A 16034-nucleotide genomic window follows, 5' to 3' on the forward strand; every position below is an offset into this window, starting at 1 on the left:
GGGACCCTCAACAACGTGGTTTTCCTTAATTCCGTGGGCGGCCCTGAAGGTGGCGTGGCCAGTCCTCTGCCTCGTTCCGTCAGTTTCCTCCTGCTGAACTGTTGGGTGCAGGGCGGGTGGTGGAACAGCCTGCGCATGTGCATAGTGGTCGGCTGCCGCTGCGGTGCATGAGGGCGCATGCGCAGCGGAGCCGTGGGTGTGCGCGGCGCAGCGCGCCAGTCATGATGCCCCGGCATGGGTTACCGCTGCTGTCCCTGCTGTCGCTCTTGGTTGGCGCGTGGCTCAAGCTAGGTCAGTGAACCGGCCGTCTATCCCGGGGGCGCTGGGTAGGGGATGGGGCGCTCCGCCCTGGCGGGAGAGAGCCCGAGGCCCCTCTGTCGGCTTCCGGGGTGCGGCTGCAGCGGCCGGCTGGGGAGGTCGCTCTCGGTACGCGTGGCGCCTCACCGCCTTGTACTTTTCAACTTCTTGCTGTGGAATCTTTCAAACCTAAAAAAGGGAAAGAGAGGCCGGGCGCGGTGGCTCGAGCCTGTAATCCCAGCACTTTGGGAGGCCGAGGCGGGTGGATCGCTTGAGGTCAGGAGTTGGAGACCAGCCTGGCCAACGTGAAACCCTGTCTCTACAAAAATACAAAAAAAAAACACACACAAAAAACTAGCTGGGCGTGGCGGCGGGCCCCTGTAATCCCAGCTACTCAGGAGGCTGAGACAGGAGACTCGCTTGAACCCAGGAGGCGGAAGTTGCAGTGAGCTGAGATCGTGCCATTGCACTCCATCCTGGGGGACAGATCGTTACTTTATCTCAAAAAAAAAAAAAAAAAAAAGGGAAAGAGGAGAATATAACGAGGAACGACCCCCGCACCCACGTACTCCTCGGCCAGCTTAAATAGCTGACAGTTTGTGGCCAATCCTGCTCCTGCGGAATCGCACACTCCCCCTCTCCTGGAGCCATTTGGAAGTGGGTCCAGACATTATCCCATTTTATTCTAGGGATTTGTTAAGCTCGAATAGTCAAGCCGTTTCTCACCTAAAATATTGACAGTGCTTCTTAATAATATATCCAGTCTGTTCAGATTCATCTATTATCTCATAAATAGTTTTTAACGTTTGCTGGCTGAATTAGGGACAAAATAAAGCTCATACATTGCAATTGTATGTTATTTCTTAATTCCGATTCAATCTGAGATTTCCCTACTTACTCCTTTTATTTATTTATTTTTGGTAGGGCGAGGGGGCAAGGTCTCGACGTGTTGCCCAGGCTGGAGTGAATGGTTCCATCATAGCTGACTGCAGCCTTAAGCAATCCCTGCCTCAGTTTCCAAAAGTGCTGGGATTACAGGCGTAAGCCACCACGCCAGGATGATCCGTTTTTTTCCCTTTGCAATATATTTGTTAAAGAAACTGAAAATGGGCCGGGTGAGGTGGCTCACGCTTGAAATCCCAGCACTTTAAGAGCCCGAGGCGGGCGGATCACGAGGTCAGGAGTTCAAGAGCAGCCTGGCCAACATGGTGAAACCCCGTCTCTACTAAAAATACAAAAAATTAGCCGGGCGTGGTGGCGGGAGCCTGTAGTCCCAGCTATTCAGGAGGCTGAGGCCGGAGAATCGCTTGAACCCAGGAGGCAGAGGTTGCAGTTATCCGAGATCGGGCCACTGCACTCCGACCGGGGCCACAGAGCAAGGCGCCGCCTCAAAAAAAAAAAAAAAAAAAAAAAAAAAATTCAAAAACAAAACAAAACAAAAAAAACAACGAAAAACTGAAAATGGATGAAATCACTGTGAGTGTGTCAGAATAAGAGATCCAAAGATAGGATCTTGAGGAACATCAAAAGACCAGGACTCTGCCTTGAAAGAAGTTGTAGTGCTTAGACATCCTTTCTTGGAAAGACACTGTGAAGTGGTGCGTCAAGCTGAAGCAGCGTGGCTTATTGGAAACAGCACTGTAAAGAGACCTAAATCTAGTCCTGTCTTCTGCTAACCAGCTCTTTAAGTCATATTTCCTTTTTGGGTCTTGGTTTGCTCCTGTGGAATAAGGAGGTTGAAACAAAGACCCTTTTTAAATTTTATTTATTTATTTATTTTGAGACAGAGTCTTGCTGTGTCACCCAGGCTGGAGTGCAGTGGTGCGATCTTGGCTCACTGCAACCTCTGCCCCCCTCAAGTTCAAGTGATTCTCTTGCCTCAGCTTCTGGAGTAGTTGGGATTACAGGTGTACACCATCATACCTGGCTAATTTTTGGTTTTGTTTGTTTGTTTGAGATGGAGTCTCGCTCCCGTCACCCAGGCTGGAGTGCAGTGGCATGATCTCGGCTCACTGCAACCTCCGCCTCCTGGGTGCAAGCGATTCCCCTGCCTCAGCCTCCTGAGAGCTGGGATTACAGGCACCTGACACTACGCCCGGCTAATTTTTGTATTTTTAGTAGAGATGGGGTTTCGCCATGTTGGCCAGGCTGGTCTCGAACTCCTGACCTGAGGTAATCTGCCCGCCTCGGCCTCCCAAAGTGCTGGGATTCCAGGTGTGAGCCATTGCACCTGGCCAGTCCTTTTTAATTCTATGATTTTCTGAGGCATTCATACAAGTCTAAAGGTGCTCATTCAACTATTTGTCAATAATTATGCACTTATGGCAGAGGCCAGGGATATACTGTCAAACATATATGTATTATATGCTTCTCTTCTGGCGCATGTAATGGTGAGAATCACTAAGAACTGATAAGAGTTCAGTAAGTGGAGAGGAAGAGGCAGAGAAACAGCATGAGCAGAAGGATGGAAAGAAAGTGCTAGATGTATTTTAGGGTAGAGTGTCTAAATTCGCCTAGCTGGGACAAGGGCTTGTGTAGAGGAATAAAGAGGTAAGTGCAAATCTACCATGTGTTCAACATTTCACCCATGCTGTTTTATTGTTATTATTATCTTTTTATTTTTTATTTTTTGAGACAGGGTCTCACTCTGTCACCCAGGCTGGAGTGCAGTGACACAATGATAGCTCACTACAACCTTGAACTCCTGGGCTCAAGCAATCCTCCTGCCTTAGCCTCTGCACCCTGTCTCTGAGCCATTGCTCCTGGTTCCATGTTATTTTAATTGATACAGCTACTACCTAAGAGATAGTGAGATATTATCCCTATTTTTCATACTTATTTTTTTCTTTTATTAATAAGCTATGGTGGTCCATAGATATCCCCATTTTTCAGATGAAGAAATTGAATCTCAGCTGGGCATGTTGGCTCACACCTATAATCCCAGCACTTTGGGAGGCTGAGGTGGAAGTATCATTTGAGCTCAGGAGTTTGAGACCAGCCTGGGTGATGTAAAAAAACCCCATCTCTACAAAAAAATGCAAAAATTAGCCAGGTGTGGTGGTGCACACTTGTGGTCCCAGCTACTCAGGAGGCTGAGGTGGGAGGATTGCTTGAGCCGACAGGGTCAGAGGTTGCAGTGAACCTAGATGGCACCACTGCACTCCAGTCTAGGTGACAGAGAAAGATCCTGTCACAAAAAAAAAAAAAAAGGAAAGAAACTGAATCTCAGATTAAGTAATTTGCCTAAGGTTTCCCAGCAAATTAAGTGGCAGAACAAGAATGTGAAGCCAAACAAACGAAACGCAAAAGGAATTTTCTTTCTTTCTTTTTTTTTTTTTTTTGAGACAGAGTCTCGCTCTGTTGCCCAGGTGGAGTGCAGTGGCACGATCTCGGCTCACTGCAAACTCCGCCTCCTGGGTACACACCATTCTCCTGCCTCAGCCTCCCAAGTAGCTGGGACTACAGGCGCCTGCCACCATGCCCGGCTAATTTTTTTTTTGTATTTTTAGTAGAGAAGGGGTTTCACCATGTTAGCCAGGATGGTCTTGATCTGACCTTGTGATCCACCCGCCTCAGCCTCTCAAAGTGCTGGGATTACAGGTGTGAGCCACCATGCCCAGCCCAAAAGGAATTTAAAGTCAGATTTTTAAGCCTCCACATTTTTTGTTGTGTTTTTTTATACCATCATGAGTATTGCATATGATCCAAATATTACCACTTGTTTTATATATATGCATGTATTACTGGTAACTCTCTTTTTTCTCTGCAGGAAGTGGACAGGCTACTAGCATGGTCCAACTGCAGGGTGGGAGATTCCTGATGGGAACAAATTCTCCAGACAGCAGAGATGGTGAAGGCCCTGTGCGGGAGGTGACAGTGAAACCCTTTGCCATCGACATATTTCCTGTCACCAACAAAGATTTCAGGTACATCAGGTGTCCTTCCAGGAGGAATGAAGGCCCTCTCTAATCTCATTTTTTCTTTTTTTTTTGTTTTTTGAGACTGACTCACTCTGTCACCCAGGTGCTGGAGTGCAGTGGCGCAATCTCGCTCACTGCAACCTCCACCTCCCGGGTTCAAGCCGTTTTCCTGCCTTCGCCTCCCTAGTAGCTGGAATTACAGGTGTTTACCACCACGCCCAGCTAATTTTTTTTTTTGTATTTTTTTAGTAGAGACGGGGTTTCACCATGTTGGCCAGGCTGGGCTTGAACTCCTGACCTCAACTGATTTGCCCACCTCAGCCTCCCAAAGTGCTGGGATTACGGGCATAAGCCACTGCACCTGGCCTCATTCTTAATATCTAAAGGAAAACTAACTTGTTCACTGTCATGTGTCATCTTTGCAGTGTACTATGGGATAAGTGTTATATACATTATTCAGATGAAGAACCTGAAATCCAAAGAGGTTTGACTGAGTCTCTCAGTTAGTGGATGAACTTGGCCTGGAACTCAAATCCCTGGGCTCTTGAGCCAGTGCATTTTCCATTACACTGGGCATAGCACTGAGAAATATAAGCAAACGCCAGTCACTCAACAGAACCCTCTTCTACATGGGGAAAGGGATTGGGAGAAGGGACATCATAGTAGAGTCCTTTAAATTTCCCTTATAGGCCAGGTGTGCTGGCTCACACCTGCAATGTGAGCACTTTGGGAGGCTGACGTGGGAGGATTGCTTGAGCTCAGGAGTCTGAGACCAGCCTGGTAACATAGGGAGACCCTATCTCTGCTAAAATAAATAAATAAGTAAGTAAGTATATAAATATACATACATATATATATATATATATACATATACAAAACAATCCATCTTACCCTGACAGTCTGCCCGCTGAAACTTACTAAACCATACCAAAGTATATGAAAATTCATTTTATTATTATTATTATTATTGTTATTATTTTTTTGAGACAGGGTCTGGCTCTGTCACCCAGGCTGAAGTTCAGTGGTATGATCTCAGCTTGCTGCAGCCTCTGCGTCCTGGGCTCAAACCGTCCTCCCATCTCAGCCTCCTGAGTAGCTGGGACTACAGGTGTGCACTACCACACCCGGCTTATTTTGTTTTGTATTTTTGGTAGAGACAGGGTTTTGCCCTGTTGCCCAGGCTGGTCTCGAACTCCTGGGCTCAAGTGATCCTTCTGCCATGGCCTCCCAAAATGCTGGGATTATAGGTGTGACCCTATATGTGTGACCCATGCCTGGCCTTGAAAATCCATTTTATTTTATTTATTTATTTTTATTTATTTATTTAGAGACACAGTTTTCCTCTTGTTGCCCAGGCTGGAGTGCAATGGTGCGATCTCAGCTCACCGCAACCTCCACCTCCTGGGTTCAAGCGATTCTCCTACCTCAGCCTCCTGAGTAGCTGGGATTACAGGCATGCACCACCACGCCCAGCTAATTTTTGTATTTTTAGTAGAGACAGGGTTTCTCCATGTTGGTCAGGCTGGTCTCGAACTCCTGACCTCAGGTGATCTGCCTGCCTTGGCCTCCTGAAGTGTTGGGATTACAGCTGTGAGCCACCACGCCCGGCCGAAAATCTATTTTAAAAGCCCAATTTTTCACTTCTGTTTGGTTCAGTGTTTTTCACCTCTTAAATGGAGTTAATAACAATAACACCTGTTACATCTACCTCTGATGGTTGTTGTGAGATTAGATATGTGATGAAGGGCTGGATGCAGTGGCTCACGTCTGTAATCCCAACAATTTGGGAGGCTGAGGTGGGAGGATCACTTGAGCCCAGGAGTTCGAGACCATCCTGGGCAACACAGACCCCATCTCTACTAAAAATTAAAAAAAAAAAAAATTAGCCCTTCATGGTAGCACATGCTTGTAGTCCTAGCTGGTAGGGAGGTTGAGGCAGGAGGATCACTTGAGTGTGGAAGGTTGAGGCTGTAGTGAGCCATGATTGCACCACTGCACTCCAGCCTGGGCAACAGAGAGACATCCTTTCTCAAAAAAAAGAAAAAAAAAAAAGGTATGTGCTGGAGACCTTTCAGAAAAGAGATACATTCCCCACCCTTACATCTCCTGCTCAGTGGCTTTATTCAGGATTTCCAAAAACGGGATAACTCACATGATCTTCAGCTGGTAAATGTATAAACAAAATATGGTATGTCCATACAATAAGATACTACTCATCGATAAAAAGGGACAGACTACTAATGGCAACAACATGGATGAATCTCAGAAGCCTTTTGCTAAGTGAAGGAAACCCCAGCCAGACCCAGAAGACTACATACTATATGATTCAAGTTATATGGTGTTCTGGGAAAGGCAAAACTATAGGGACAAAAAAACCTGGTCCGTGGTTGGTGAGTTGCAGGGAAATTTTTTTGGAGGTGACCGATGGAACTATTCTGTATCTTGATTATTGTAGTGACTATATGCTTTGTCAAACTCACAGAACTGCCGGGCGCAGTGGCTCATGCCTGTAATCCCAACACTTTAGGAGCCTGAGGTGCGTGGATCACTTGAGCTCAGAATTTTTAGACCAGCCTGGGCAACATAGTGAGACCCCATGTCTATAAAATTAGCCAGGCATGGTGGCATGCACCTGTAGTCACAGCTACTTGGGAGGTTGAGGAGGGAAAACTGCTTGGGCCCAGGAGGTCAAGGCTGCAGTGAGCTGTGATTATGCCACTGTACTCCAGTCTGGGTGACAGAGTGAGACCCAGTCTCAAAATATAAATAATTAAAATAAATCGGGAGGCCGAGGCACGAGAATCGCTTGAACCCAGGAGATCGATGTTAACAGTGAGCAATGATTGTGCCACTGCACTCCAGCCTGGGTGACAGAGTGAGACCTGGTCTCAAAAAAATAAATGATTGGCTGGGCACAGTGGCTCACACCTGTAATCCCAGCACTTTGGGAGGCTAAGGCAGGCAGATCACAAGGTCAGGAGTTCGAGACCAACCTGACCAACATGGTGAAACCCCATCACTACTAAAAATACAAAAATTAGCCAGGTGTGGTGGTATGCACCTGTAATCCCAGCTACTCAGGAGGCTGAGGCAGGAGTATTGCTTGAACCCAGGAGGCAGAGGTTGCAGTGAGCTGAGATCACGCCACTGCACTGAAGCCTGGGCCATAAAGCGAGACTGTGTCTAAAAGTAAGTAAGTAAGTAAATAAATAAATAAATACAAAATAATTTGGGCACAGTGGCTCATGCCTGTAATCCCAGCACTTTGGGAGGCCAAGGTGGGCAGATCATGAGGTCAGGAGTTTGAGACCAGCCTGGCCAACATGGTGAAACCCCGTCTCTACTAAAAAGACAAAAATTAGCTGGGCATGGTGGTGTGCACCTGTAATTCCAGCTACTGGGGAAGCTGAGGCAAGAGAATCGCTTGAACCCAGCAGGTGGAGGTTGCAGTGAGCTAAGATTGCACCACTGCACTCCAGCCTGGGCAAGAGCAAGACTCTGTCTCAAAAAAAAAAAAAAAAAAAAAAAATTGGCCAGGTGTTGTGCCTCACACCTGTAATCCCAACAGTTTGGGAGGCCGAGGTGGGTGGATCACTTGAAGTTAGGAGTTCGAGACCAGCCTGGCTAACATTGCGAAACCCTATCTTTACAAAAAATACAAAAATTAGCTGGGCGTGGTGGTATGCGTCTGTAATCCCAGCTACTTAAGAGACTGAGGCTAGAGAATCACTTGAACCTGGGAGGTGGAGGTTGCAGTGAGCTGAAATTGTTCCACTGCATTCCAGCCTGGGCAACAGAGTGAGACTTTGTCTCAAAAAAATAAATAAATAGGCCAGGTGTGGTGGCTCACGCCTGTAATCCCAGCCCTTTGGGAGGCCGAGGCAGGTGGATCACTAGGTCAGGAGTTTGAGACTAGCCTGGCCAACATGGTGAAACCCTGTCACTACTAAAAATACAAAAATTACCTGGGCGTGGTGGCGGGCGCCTGTAGTCCCAGCTACTCAGGAGGCTGAGGCAGGAGAATGGCATGAAACCGGGAGGCGGAGCTTGCAGTGAGCTGAGATCACACCATTGCACTCCAGCCTGGGCGACAGAGTGAGACTCCATCTCTAACTAAATAAATAAACAAACAAATAAAATAAAAAATTAATTAACCTCACAGAACTAAACACTGAAGAGAGTGAATTTTACTGTATGTGAATTTGTTGTATTCTAATTTAAAAGAAAATCACTCAGGCTTCAGGTTAATTCCTTGGCAATCGTGAATACTCTGTGGTGTATAACTTACAGGACAGGGATATCTGAAGTTTCCTGGAGCAGGAGAAGATGGGGTGGGCACAGAACCTCACCAGCTGAACCAGCTGAACTATGTCTTTCCAGGGATTTTGTCAGGGAGAAAAAGTATCGGACAGAGGCTGAGATGTTTGGATGGAGCTTTGTCTTTGAGGACTTTGTCTCCGATGAGCTGAGAAACAAAGCCACCCAGCCAATGAAGGTGAGAGAACCTGGTCTTACAGCTGAGGGGATAGGAGTGGGACCTGGACAGGGAATCCTGTGGGACATGGGTTACCTGGGACACAGTGGAGAATCAGACCTGAGAGCTAGAGGCAGAGGGGAAGCAAGAGAAACTCACCATGGAGCGTCAGATCAGTACACACTCCCAGGAAGTTAACCCTGAACCCAAGTTAGCTCTTGCCTAAAAGTCCAAGTCAGGATAGGGTCCAAGGAACTTGAATCAAGAGATCACCTTGGTGGGCCGGGCGTGGTGGCTCATGCCTATAATCCCAGCACTTTGGGAGGCTGAGGTGGGTGGATCACCTGAGATCAGGAGTTCAAGACCAACGTGGCGAAACCCCGTCTATACTAAAAATACGAAAATTAGACAGGTGTGGTGGCACGCTCTTGTAATCCCAGCTACTCAGGAGGCTGAGGCATGAGAATCGCTTGAACCTGGGAGGCAGAGGTTGCAGTGAGCCGAGATGGCGCCACTGCACTCCAGCCTGGGTGACAGAGTGAGACTCTGTCTCAAAAAAAAAAAAAAAAAAAAAAAATCATCTTGGCAAGCCAACCTCTAATAAGGGTGGTAAGATGGGCTCTATAAAGATTCCAGTCTCAGCTGGGCCCAGCAGCTCATGCCTGTAACCTCAGCACTTTGGGAGGCCGAGGTGGGACAATTGCTTGAGCCCAGGAATTCAAGACCAGCCTGGGCAACACAGATCCCATATCTACAAAAAAAAGAAAAAAAAGAAAATTAGCTGGGCATGGTCATGCACACCTGTAGTCCCAACTACTCAGGAGGTTGAGGTGGGAGGATCACCTGACCCCAGGAGGTTGAGACCACAGTGAGCTGTGAAGGTGCCACTGCACTCTAGCCTGAGTGACAGAGCAAGATCTTGTCTAAAAAAAAAAAAAAAAAAAAAAAAAATTTCAGCCACAGCCTTACTTAGACCCCCTGAGTCTCAGCCTGACGTCTCTGTTCTGTGGCCTGTGGCTCAGTCGGGGAGGTGCCTTTGCTGGGCCAGAGCATCTTGTAGTCGGTCTCCTTTTTTGCAGCCTGTACTCTGGTGGCTTCCAGTGGAAAAGGCATTTTGGAGGCAGGTAAGGGCTGATTCCGCTACCTCATTTTCTACCCCTGCTTGACTCTTTTATTCTCCAGGCCCAGCCTCCTCTCTACCCCTCTTACATCCAGGAACACTGAGTTTCAAAGGAGGATAGGGGAATATCAGGGAAATCGCTCAGCAGGCCTGTTTCGCCTGCCCGAATCCTGTTTCCCGTTACCCATCCATTTCTCCCTTCAGCCTCCTGTAGTCTCTTTTTTCTGACTCCGACCACTCGTCACTCACCTGGCTCTCTTCCAGCTCTCTTGCTCCATCTAGTGGTAAAAGCTGAACGCGGGCGCCCTAAACCTAGCCGGCCTCCGACTTCATGCGCTCCCGGAAGCGTGTCTGCGCTCTCGGAAGCCTGTCTCACTTAATCCTCTGGCTGTCAGCCTGCAGGTCCTGGCTCTGGCATCCGAGAGAGACTGGAGCACCCAGTGTTACACGTGAGCTGGAATGACGCCCGTGCCTACTGTGCTTGGCGGGGAAAACGGCTGCCCATGGAGGAAGAGTGGGAGTTTGCCGCCCGAGGGGGCTTGAAGGGTATCCAGATGATAAGGCGATTTTCCTTTATTCTTCTCCCCATCCTGCCCAGCATGAGGCGCTTTAAAGGGTGGGAAGGGGCTGGGCGCGGTGGCTCATGCCTGTAATCCCAGCACTTTGGGAGGCTGGGGCAGGAGGATCACTTGAGGCCAGGAGTAAAAGACCAGCCTGGGCAATATAGGGAGACCCCGTCCCTCTGAAAAATACAAAAATGAGCTGGGCCTGGTGGCATGTGCCTGTAGTCCCAGCTACTCAGGAAGCTGAGGCGAGAAGATCCTTTGAGCCTAGGAGTTCAAAGCTGCAGCGAGCTATGATCGCACCACTGCTCTCTGGCCTGAGTGACAGAACAAGACCCTGTCTCAAAAAAAAAAAGGGGGGGGTTGGGGGTGGGGCAGGAAGTGTCTGTGTTCCCTAGAGCAGTGCTTCTTAAGCTATCTGTGGTGGAGGACCAGTAGTTTTTTTATTTCTAGTCCATCTCAGACTGATATATTTATAAAATACCATAAAAATTAATAACTGGAAAATTGAAAGAACAGACATAAAATATTTTATTGGAAATTCCACAGACATGTTACATTTCAATAAATATAACTAGAGCAACATAGCATAAGGAAAAAGAAGGATTACCAAGACTACACACCTCTGCCTCTGGAGTACAGGGATTAATGTTTAGAATCACTGTTTGCGGCCGGGCGCAGTGGCTCACGCCTGTAATCCCAGCACTTTGGGAGGCCGAGGTGGGTGGATCACGAGGTCAGGAGATCGAGACCATCCTGGCTAACACAGTGAAACCCCGTCTCTACTAAAAATACACAAAAAAATTAACTGGGCGTGGTGGCAGGCACCTGTAGTCCCAGCTACTTGGGAGGCTGAGGCAGGAGAATGGCCTGAACCTGGGAGGCGGAGGTTGCAGTGAGCTGAGATCACGCCACTGCACTCCAGCCTGGGTGAGAGAGTGAGACTCCGTCTCAAAAAAAAAAGAATCACTGTTTGCTCCTAACTCGGTCATTTGTCATTCTGCAATCCTAATTACACAGAAAGTTAGGACTGCAAAAAGCAACTCCCCACATTAAACCCCTCTACACAATCTTTCAGTGAATACCAGGTACATCAGTGATCAAAGTTTTTTGTTTTTTGTTTTGAGACAGTCTAGCTCTGTCGCCCAAGGCTGGAGTACAGTGGCACGATCTCAGCTCACTGCAACCTCCGCCTCCCGGGTTCAAGGGATTCTCCTGCCTCAGCCTCCCTAGTACTTGGGATTACAGGCACCTGCCACTACGCCCAGCTATTTTTTTTTTTTTTTTTGTGAGACAGAGTCTCGGTCTGTCGCCCAGGCTGGAGTGTGGTGGTGCGATCTTGGCTCACTGCAAGCTCCGCCTCCCAAGTTCATGCCATTCTCCTGCCTCAGCCTCCCAAGTAGCTGGGACTACAGGCGCCCGCCACCTCGCCTGGCTAATTTTTTGTATTTTTTGTAGAGACGGGATTTCACTGTGTTGGCCAGGCTGGTCTCGAACTCCTGACCTCGTGATCCACCTGCCTCGGTCTCCCAAAGTGCTGGGATTACAAGTGTGAGCCACCGTGCCTGGCCAACGATTGAAGTTTTGTTTTTTTTTTTTTTTTTTGAGACGGAGTCTTGCTCTGTCGCCCAGGCTGGAGTGCAGTGGCACGGTCTCGGCTCACTGTAAGCTCCACCTCCTGGGTCACGCCATTCTCTTCCCTCAGCCTCCCGAGTAGCTGGGACTACAGGCGCCCGCCACCACGCCTGGCTAATTTTTTGTATTTTTAGTAGAGACAGGGTTTCATCATGTTAGCCAGGATGGTCTCGATCTCCTGACTTCGTGATCCACCCGCCTCGGCCTCCCAAAGTGCTGGGATTACAGGCGTGAGCCACCACGCCCGGCCCTTCGAAGTTTTTAATATGACCTGTGAGGTTGCCTCTGGCTCATTCATTTATGCAATCTAAGTCCAATGTCAAGTTTCTCAATTTCTGTACTTTTCTCAACATGAACTGATAACAGATGCTTTATAAACTGGCTCAGGTCCGAAGAACCATGCTTAGGATTGCATTGCCCTGGAGCACATGAGGAGGCCAGGGCCCTCTAACGTAGTTCAGTGAGTGGAGAGGATGGGCATGGGAAATAAAAGCAGGTCATTCACTCTCTTTTTTCTCATCACCCTCTAACTTCCTTTTGGTTCCCTCACTCTTTCTGTGTTTTTTTTTCCTTCCCTAATTCTTCACCTCCCCCTCCTCTGCTGCCTCCTTGGTCTCCTCGCAGGTCAAGTTTACCCATGGGGGAACCGGTTCCAGCCAAACCGCACCAACCTGTGGCAGGTAAGACCTACGTTCCTCCTTTCACCAAGCATCGACAGAGACCTGCTGGAGGCTGGGCACTATGTTGTTAAGCCACGGCATCCAGAGGGCTTGGGTTCTAATGCAACTGATGACTCATAAGCTGGTAAAGTAAAAGACAATGGGTCATAAGTACTTTCTTTTTTTTTTTTTTTTTTTGAGACAGAGTCTCTCTCTGTCGCCCACGCTGGAGTGCAGTGGTGCGATCTTGGCTCACTGCAACCTCCACCTCCCAGGTTCAAGCGATTCTCCTGTCCCGATCTCCCAAGTAGTTGGGATTACAGGTGCCTGCCACTGTGCCCAGCTAATTTTTTTGTATTTTTAGTAGAGATGGGGTTTTGCCATGTTGGCCAGGCTGGTCTCAAACTCCTGACCTCAGGTGATCCACCCACCTCGGCCTCCTAAAGTACTGGTATCACAGGCATAAGCCACCGTGCCCAGCCAGCATAAGTACTTTCTATTAAAGATTTGTAGGGCTGGGTGCAGTGGCTCATGCCTGTAATCCCAGCACTTTGGGAGGCCAAGGCAGGTGGATCACCTGAGGTCAGGAGATCAAGACCAGCCTGGCCAATATGATGAAACCCTGCTTCTACCACAAATAAAAGATTAGCTGGGCACGGTGGCATGCACCTGTAATCCCAGCTGCTTGGGACTTGGGCAGGAGAATCACTTGAACCCAGGAGGCAGAGGTTGCAGTGAGCTAAGATCATGCTGCCATTGTACTCCAGCATGGGCGACAGAATGAGACCCTGCCTCAAAAAAAAAAAAAAAAAAAAAAAAAAGTGAATAAATAATAAATAAAACTAAAATAAGCAAACAAAAAAGCACTGTCCTGAGAAGGCAGGCAGGAGTAGGCTGCAGTGCTCAGGCATGAGGCACGGGGGCAGGATGCGGAGGATCCTGTCTTCTTGAGGCTCTATGGCATGTGGGGTTCCAGGCAGAAGGCAGGATGTTGCTGAGAGTGGAGAAGTCAGGTGCGGGCTGGGCTTGACCTGGAGCCCTGTGGGTACAGGGGAAACACTCTTCCTAATCCAGCAGGGGGGTCACCCTGGGGTTGTGAGGTGATGGGTTTGGGAGCTCTGGATAGGAATCTTAGGTCACCGCCCCGTGCCCTTCCCCTTCCCCAGATGCGACAGCAAGACGACCTTGGTTTTCCTCTGGATAGGCATGAGGACCTGCTTTGGGATAGGTGGTAAATCCTTTACCCTTCCTTTCTCCCATCAGGGAAAGTTCCCCAAGGGAGACAAAGCTGAGGATGGCTTCCATGGAGTCTCCCCAGTGAATGCTTTCCCCGCCCAGAACAACTACGGTAAGAGCTCTCTTGGGCTTGCAACCGTGCCCACGAACTGGCTGCTGGGACCGTCGTATCTGAGAGAGGAGGCAGAGGGAAGCACCTCCCTTCTCCCAGTTGGCCCCCAGGACCTCAGAGGGTAGGTGGGGTGGTCTGCGGGTCCCAGCCTGGCCTGACCCGCCGGTGGGGCTGCAGGGCTCTATGACCTCCTGGGCAACGTGTGGGAGTGGACAGCATCACCGTACCAGGCCGCTGAGCAGGACATGCGCGTCCTCCGGGGGGCATCCTGGATCGACACAGCTGATGGCTCTGCCAATCACCGGGCCCGGGTCACCACCAGGTGAGGGGCTTGGTCCCAGGCAACGCGGGGCCTTGTAGTTGGGGGCTGAGATCTGAATCCTGGTCCCCGAATGCCCCCACCTTCACACCACCAACCGTCTGTGTGAAGGTTGGTCCCAGCACCTCCCTGAGCCTGTGCCCAGTTGTGGGTACAGAAAAGAAAGCCAGCAGCACTTGCTATGAAAAGCAAAGGGACCCAGGACACCTTGTGACTCTCTTGCCAGCTCTTGGTACCCAGGGAGACTGTGTGTGGCATCTTAATTATGGGGTTTCTCCTCTTGTCCTTACCACTAGGTGGGCAAAGGGAGGGAAGTAGAATGACCACACCAGTAGGTCATTACTGGTGGTCATGGACTTACTGACTCTTCAAACCGGTGGGCACATGAAAAATCTTTTTTTTTTTTTTTTTGAGACAGAATCTTGCTCTGTTGTCCAGGCTGGAGTGCAGTGGTGCAGTCTCAGCTCACTGCAGCCTCAAACTGCCAGGCTCTAGCGATTCTCCCACCTCAGCTCCCCAAGTATCTGGGACTACAGGCGTGCACCACTATGCCCAGCTAATTTTTGTAGAGATGAGTTTTTGCCTTGTTGCCTAGGTTTGTCTCATACTCCTGGACTCAAGCAATCAGCCCGCCTTGGCCTCCCAGAATGCTAGGATTACAGGCGTGAGCCACTGCACCCGGCCGCCATATTCTCATTGCTTGTGGACAGATTTTCTCTACTGAGCTGTTGTCAACTGCTAACATAGAAGTTAGTCACTGTCTTTTCTGCCCTCCAGTGCTGTCTCTTGGGGCCACTGTCCCTCCCCCTACTCTTGCAAGGCTCCTTTTGTCCCAAAGCCCCTTCATGTCCCCTTTCTCCCAGGACTGGCACAGGCTCAGGACCTGTCCTCACACCAGGCTTCTTTCCAGACCATGCCCTCCCCAGCCCTCAGGCTCCCTGATCATGGCCGGCCCTGCGGGTGAGGCAGGGAAGATGGGTAAGCCCCTAGGCCTCTTTCTCAGGACGTGTCTGTCCTCTCTCCCCTTCTCTGCTGGCAGGATGGGCAACACTCCAGATTCAGCCTCAGACAACCTCGGTTTCCGCTGTGCTGCAGATGCAGGCCGGCCGCCAGGGGAGCTGTGAGCAGCCAGATGGTGACAAGGAGAAAAGCCCTCCAGGGTCACTGTCATTCCCTGGCCACGTTGCAAACAGCACAATTCCAAGCTAGGGAGCTTCAGCCTCAGGAAAGAACTTCCCCTTCCCTGTCTCCCATCCCTCTGTGGCAGGCGCCTCTCACCAGGGTAGGAGAAGACTCAGCCTCCTGTGTTTTGGAGAAGGGGCCCAACGTGTGTTGACGGTGGCTGGGAGCCAGGTGTTTCTCTTAGAGGCCAAGTATTATTGACACAGGATTGCAAACACGCAAACAATTGGAACAGAGCGCTCTGAAAGGCCATTTGTTAAGCATTTTTTTTTTTTTTGAGACGGAGTCTCGCTCTGTCGCCCAGGCTGGAGTATAGTGGCGCAATCTTGGCTCACTGCAAGCTCCACCTCCCGGGTTCACGCCATTCTCCTGCCTCAGCCTCCCGAGTAGCTGGGACTACAGGCGCCCACCACCACGCCCGGCTAATTTTTTTTTTATATTTTTAGTAGAGACGGGGTTTCACCGTGGTCTCGATCTCCTGACCTCGTGATCCACCCGCCTCGGCCTCCCAAAGTGC

General features: G+C 49.4%; 1 protein-coding gene across 2 annotated transcripts; it reads left to right on the plus strand.

Moving 5' to 3' along the window:
• Positions 1 to 166: 166 nt before the first annotated feature.
• On the plus strand, positions 167 to 15782 carry SUMF2 (sulfatase modifying factor 2). 2 transcript variants are annotated; one of them, XM_003281692.4, is made up of 9 exons: positions 167 to 291; positions 4067 to 4223; positions 8598 to 8712; positions 9771 to 9815; positions 10207 to 10357; positions 12634 to 12689; positions 13932 to 14016; positions 14194 to 14338; positions 15375 to 15782. In XM_003281692.4, exons 1-9 carry the CDS (start codon positions 168 to 170, stop codon positions 15457 to 15459), a joined length of 963 nt encoding a protein of 320 aa, XP_003281740.2. In that variant the 5' UTR covers position 167; the 3' UTR covers positions 15460 to 15782. The 2 variants fall into 2 exon arrangements, with proteins under 2 accessions (XP_003281740.2, XP_012352233.1); XM_012496779.2 differs by lacking the exon at positions 14194 to 14338.
• The last annotated feature ends 252 nt before the right edge of the window (positions 15783 to 16034 follow it).

Source organism: Nomascus leucogenys, chromosome 17 (assembly GCF_006542625.1).
Source record: "Nomascus leucogenys isolate Asia chromosome 17, Asia_NLE_v1, whole genome shotgun sequence".
Taxonomy (NCBI): domain Eukaryota; kingdom Metazoa; phylum Chordata; class Mammalia; order Primates; family Hylobatidae; genus Nomascus; species Nomascus leucogenys.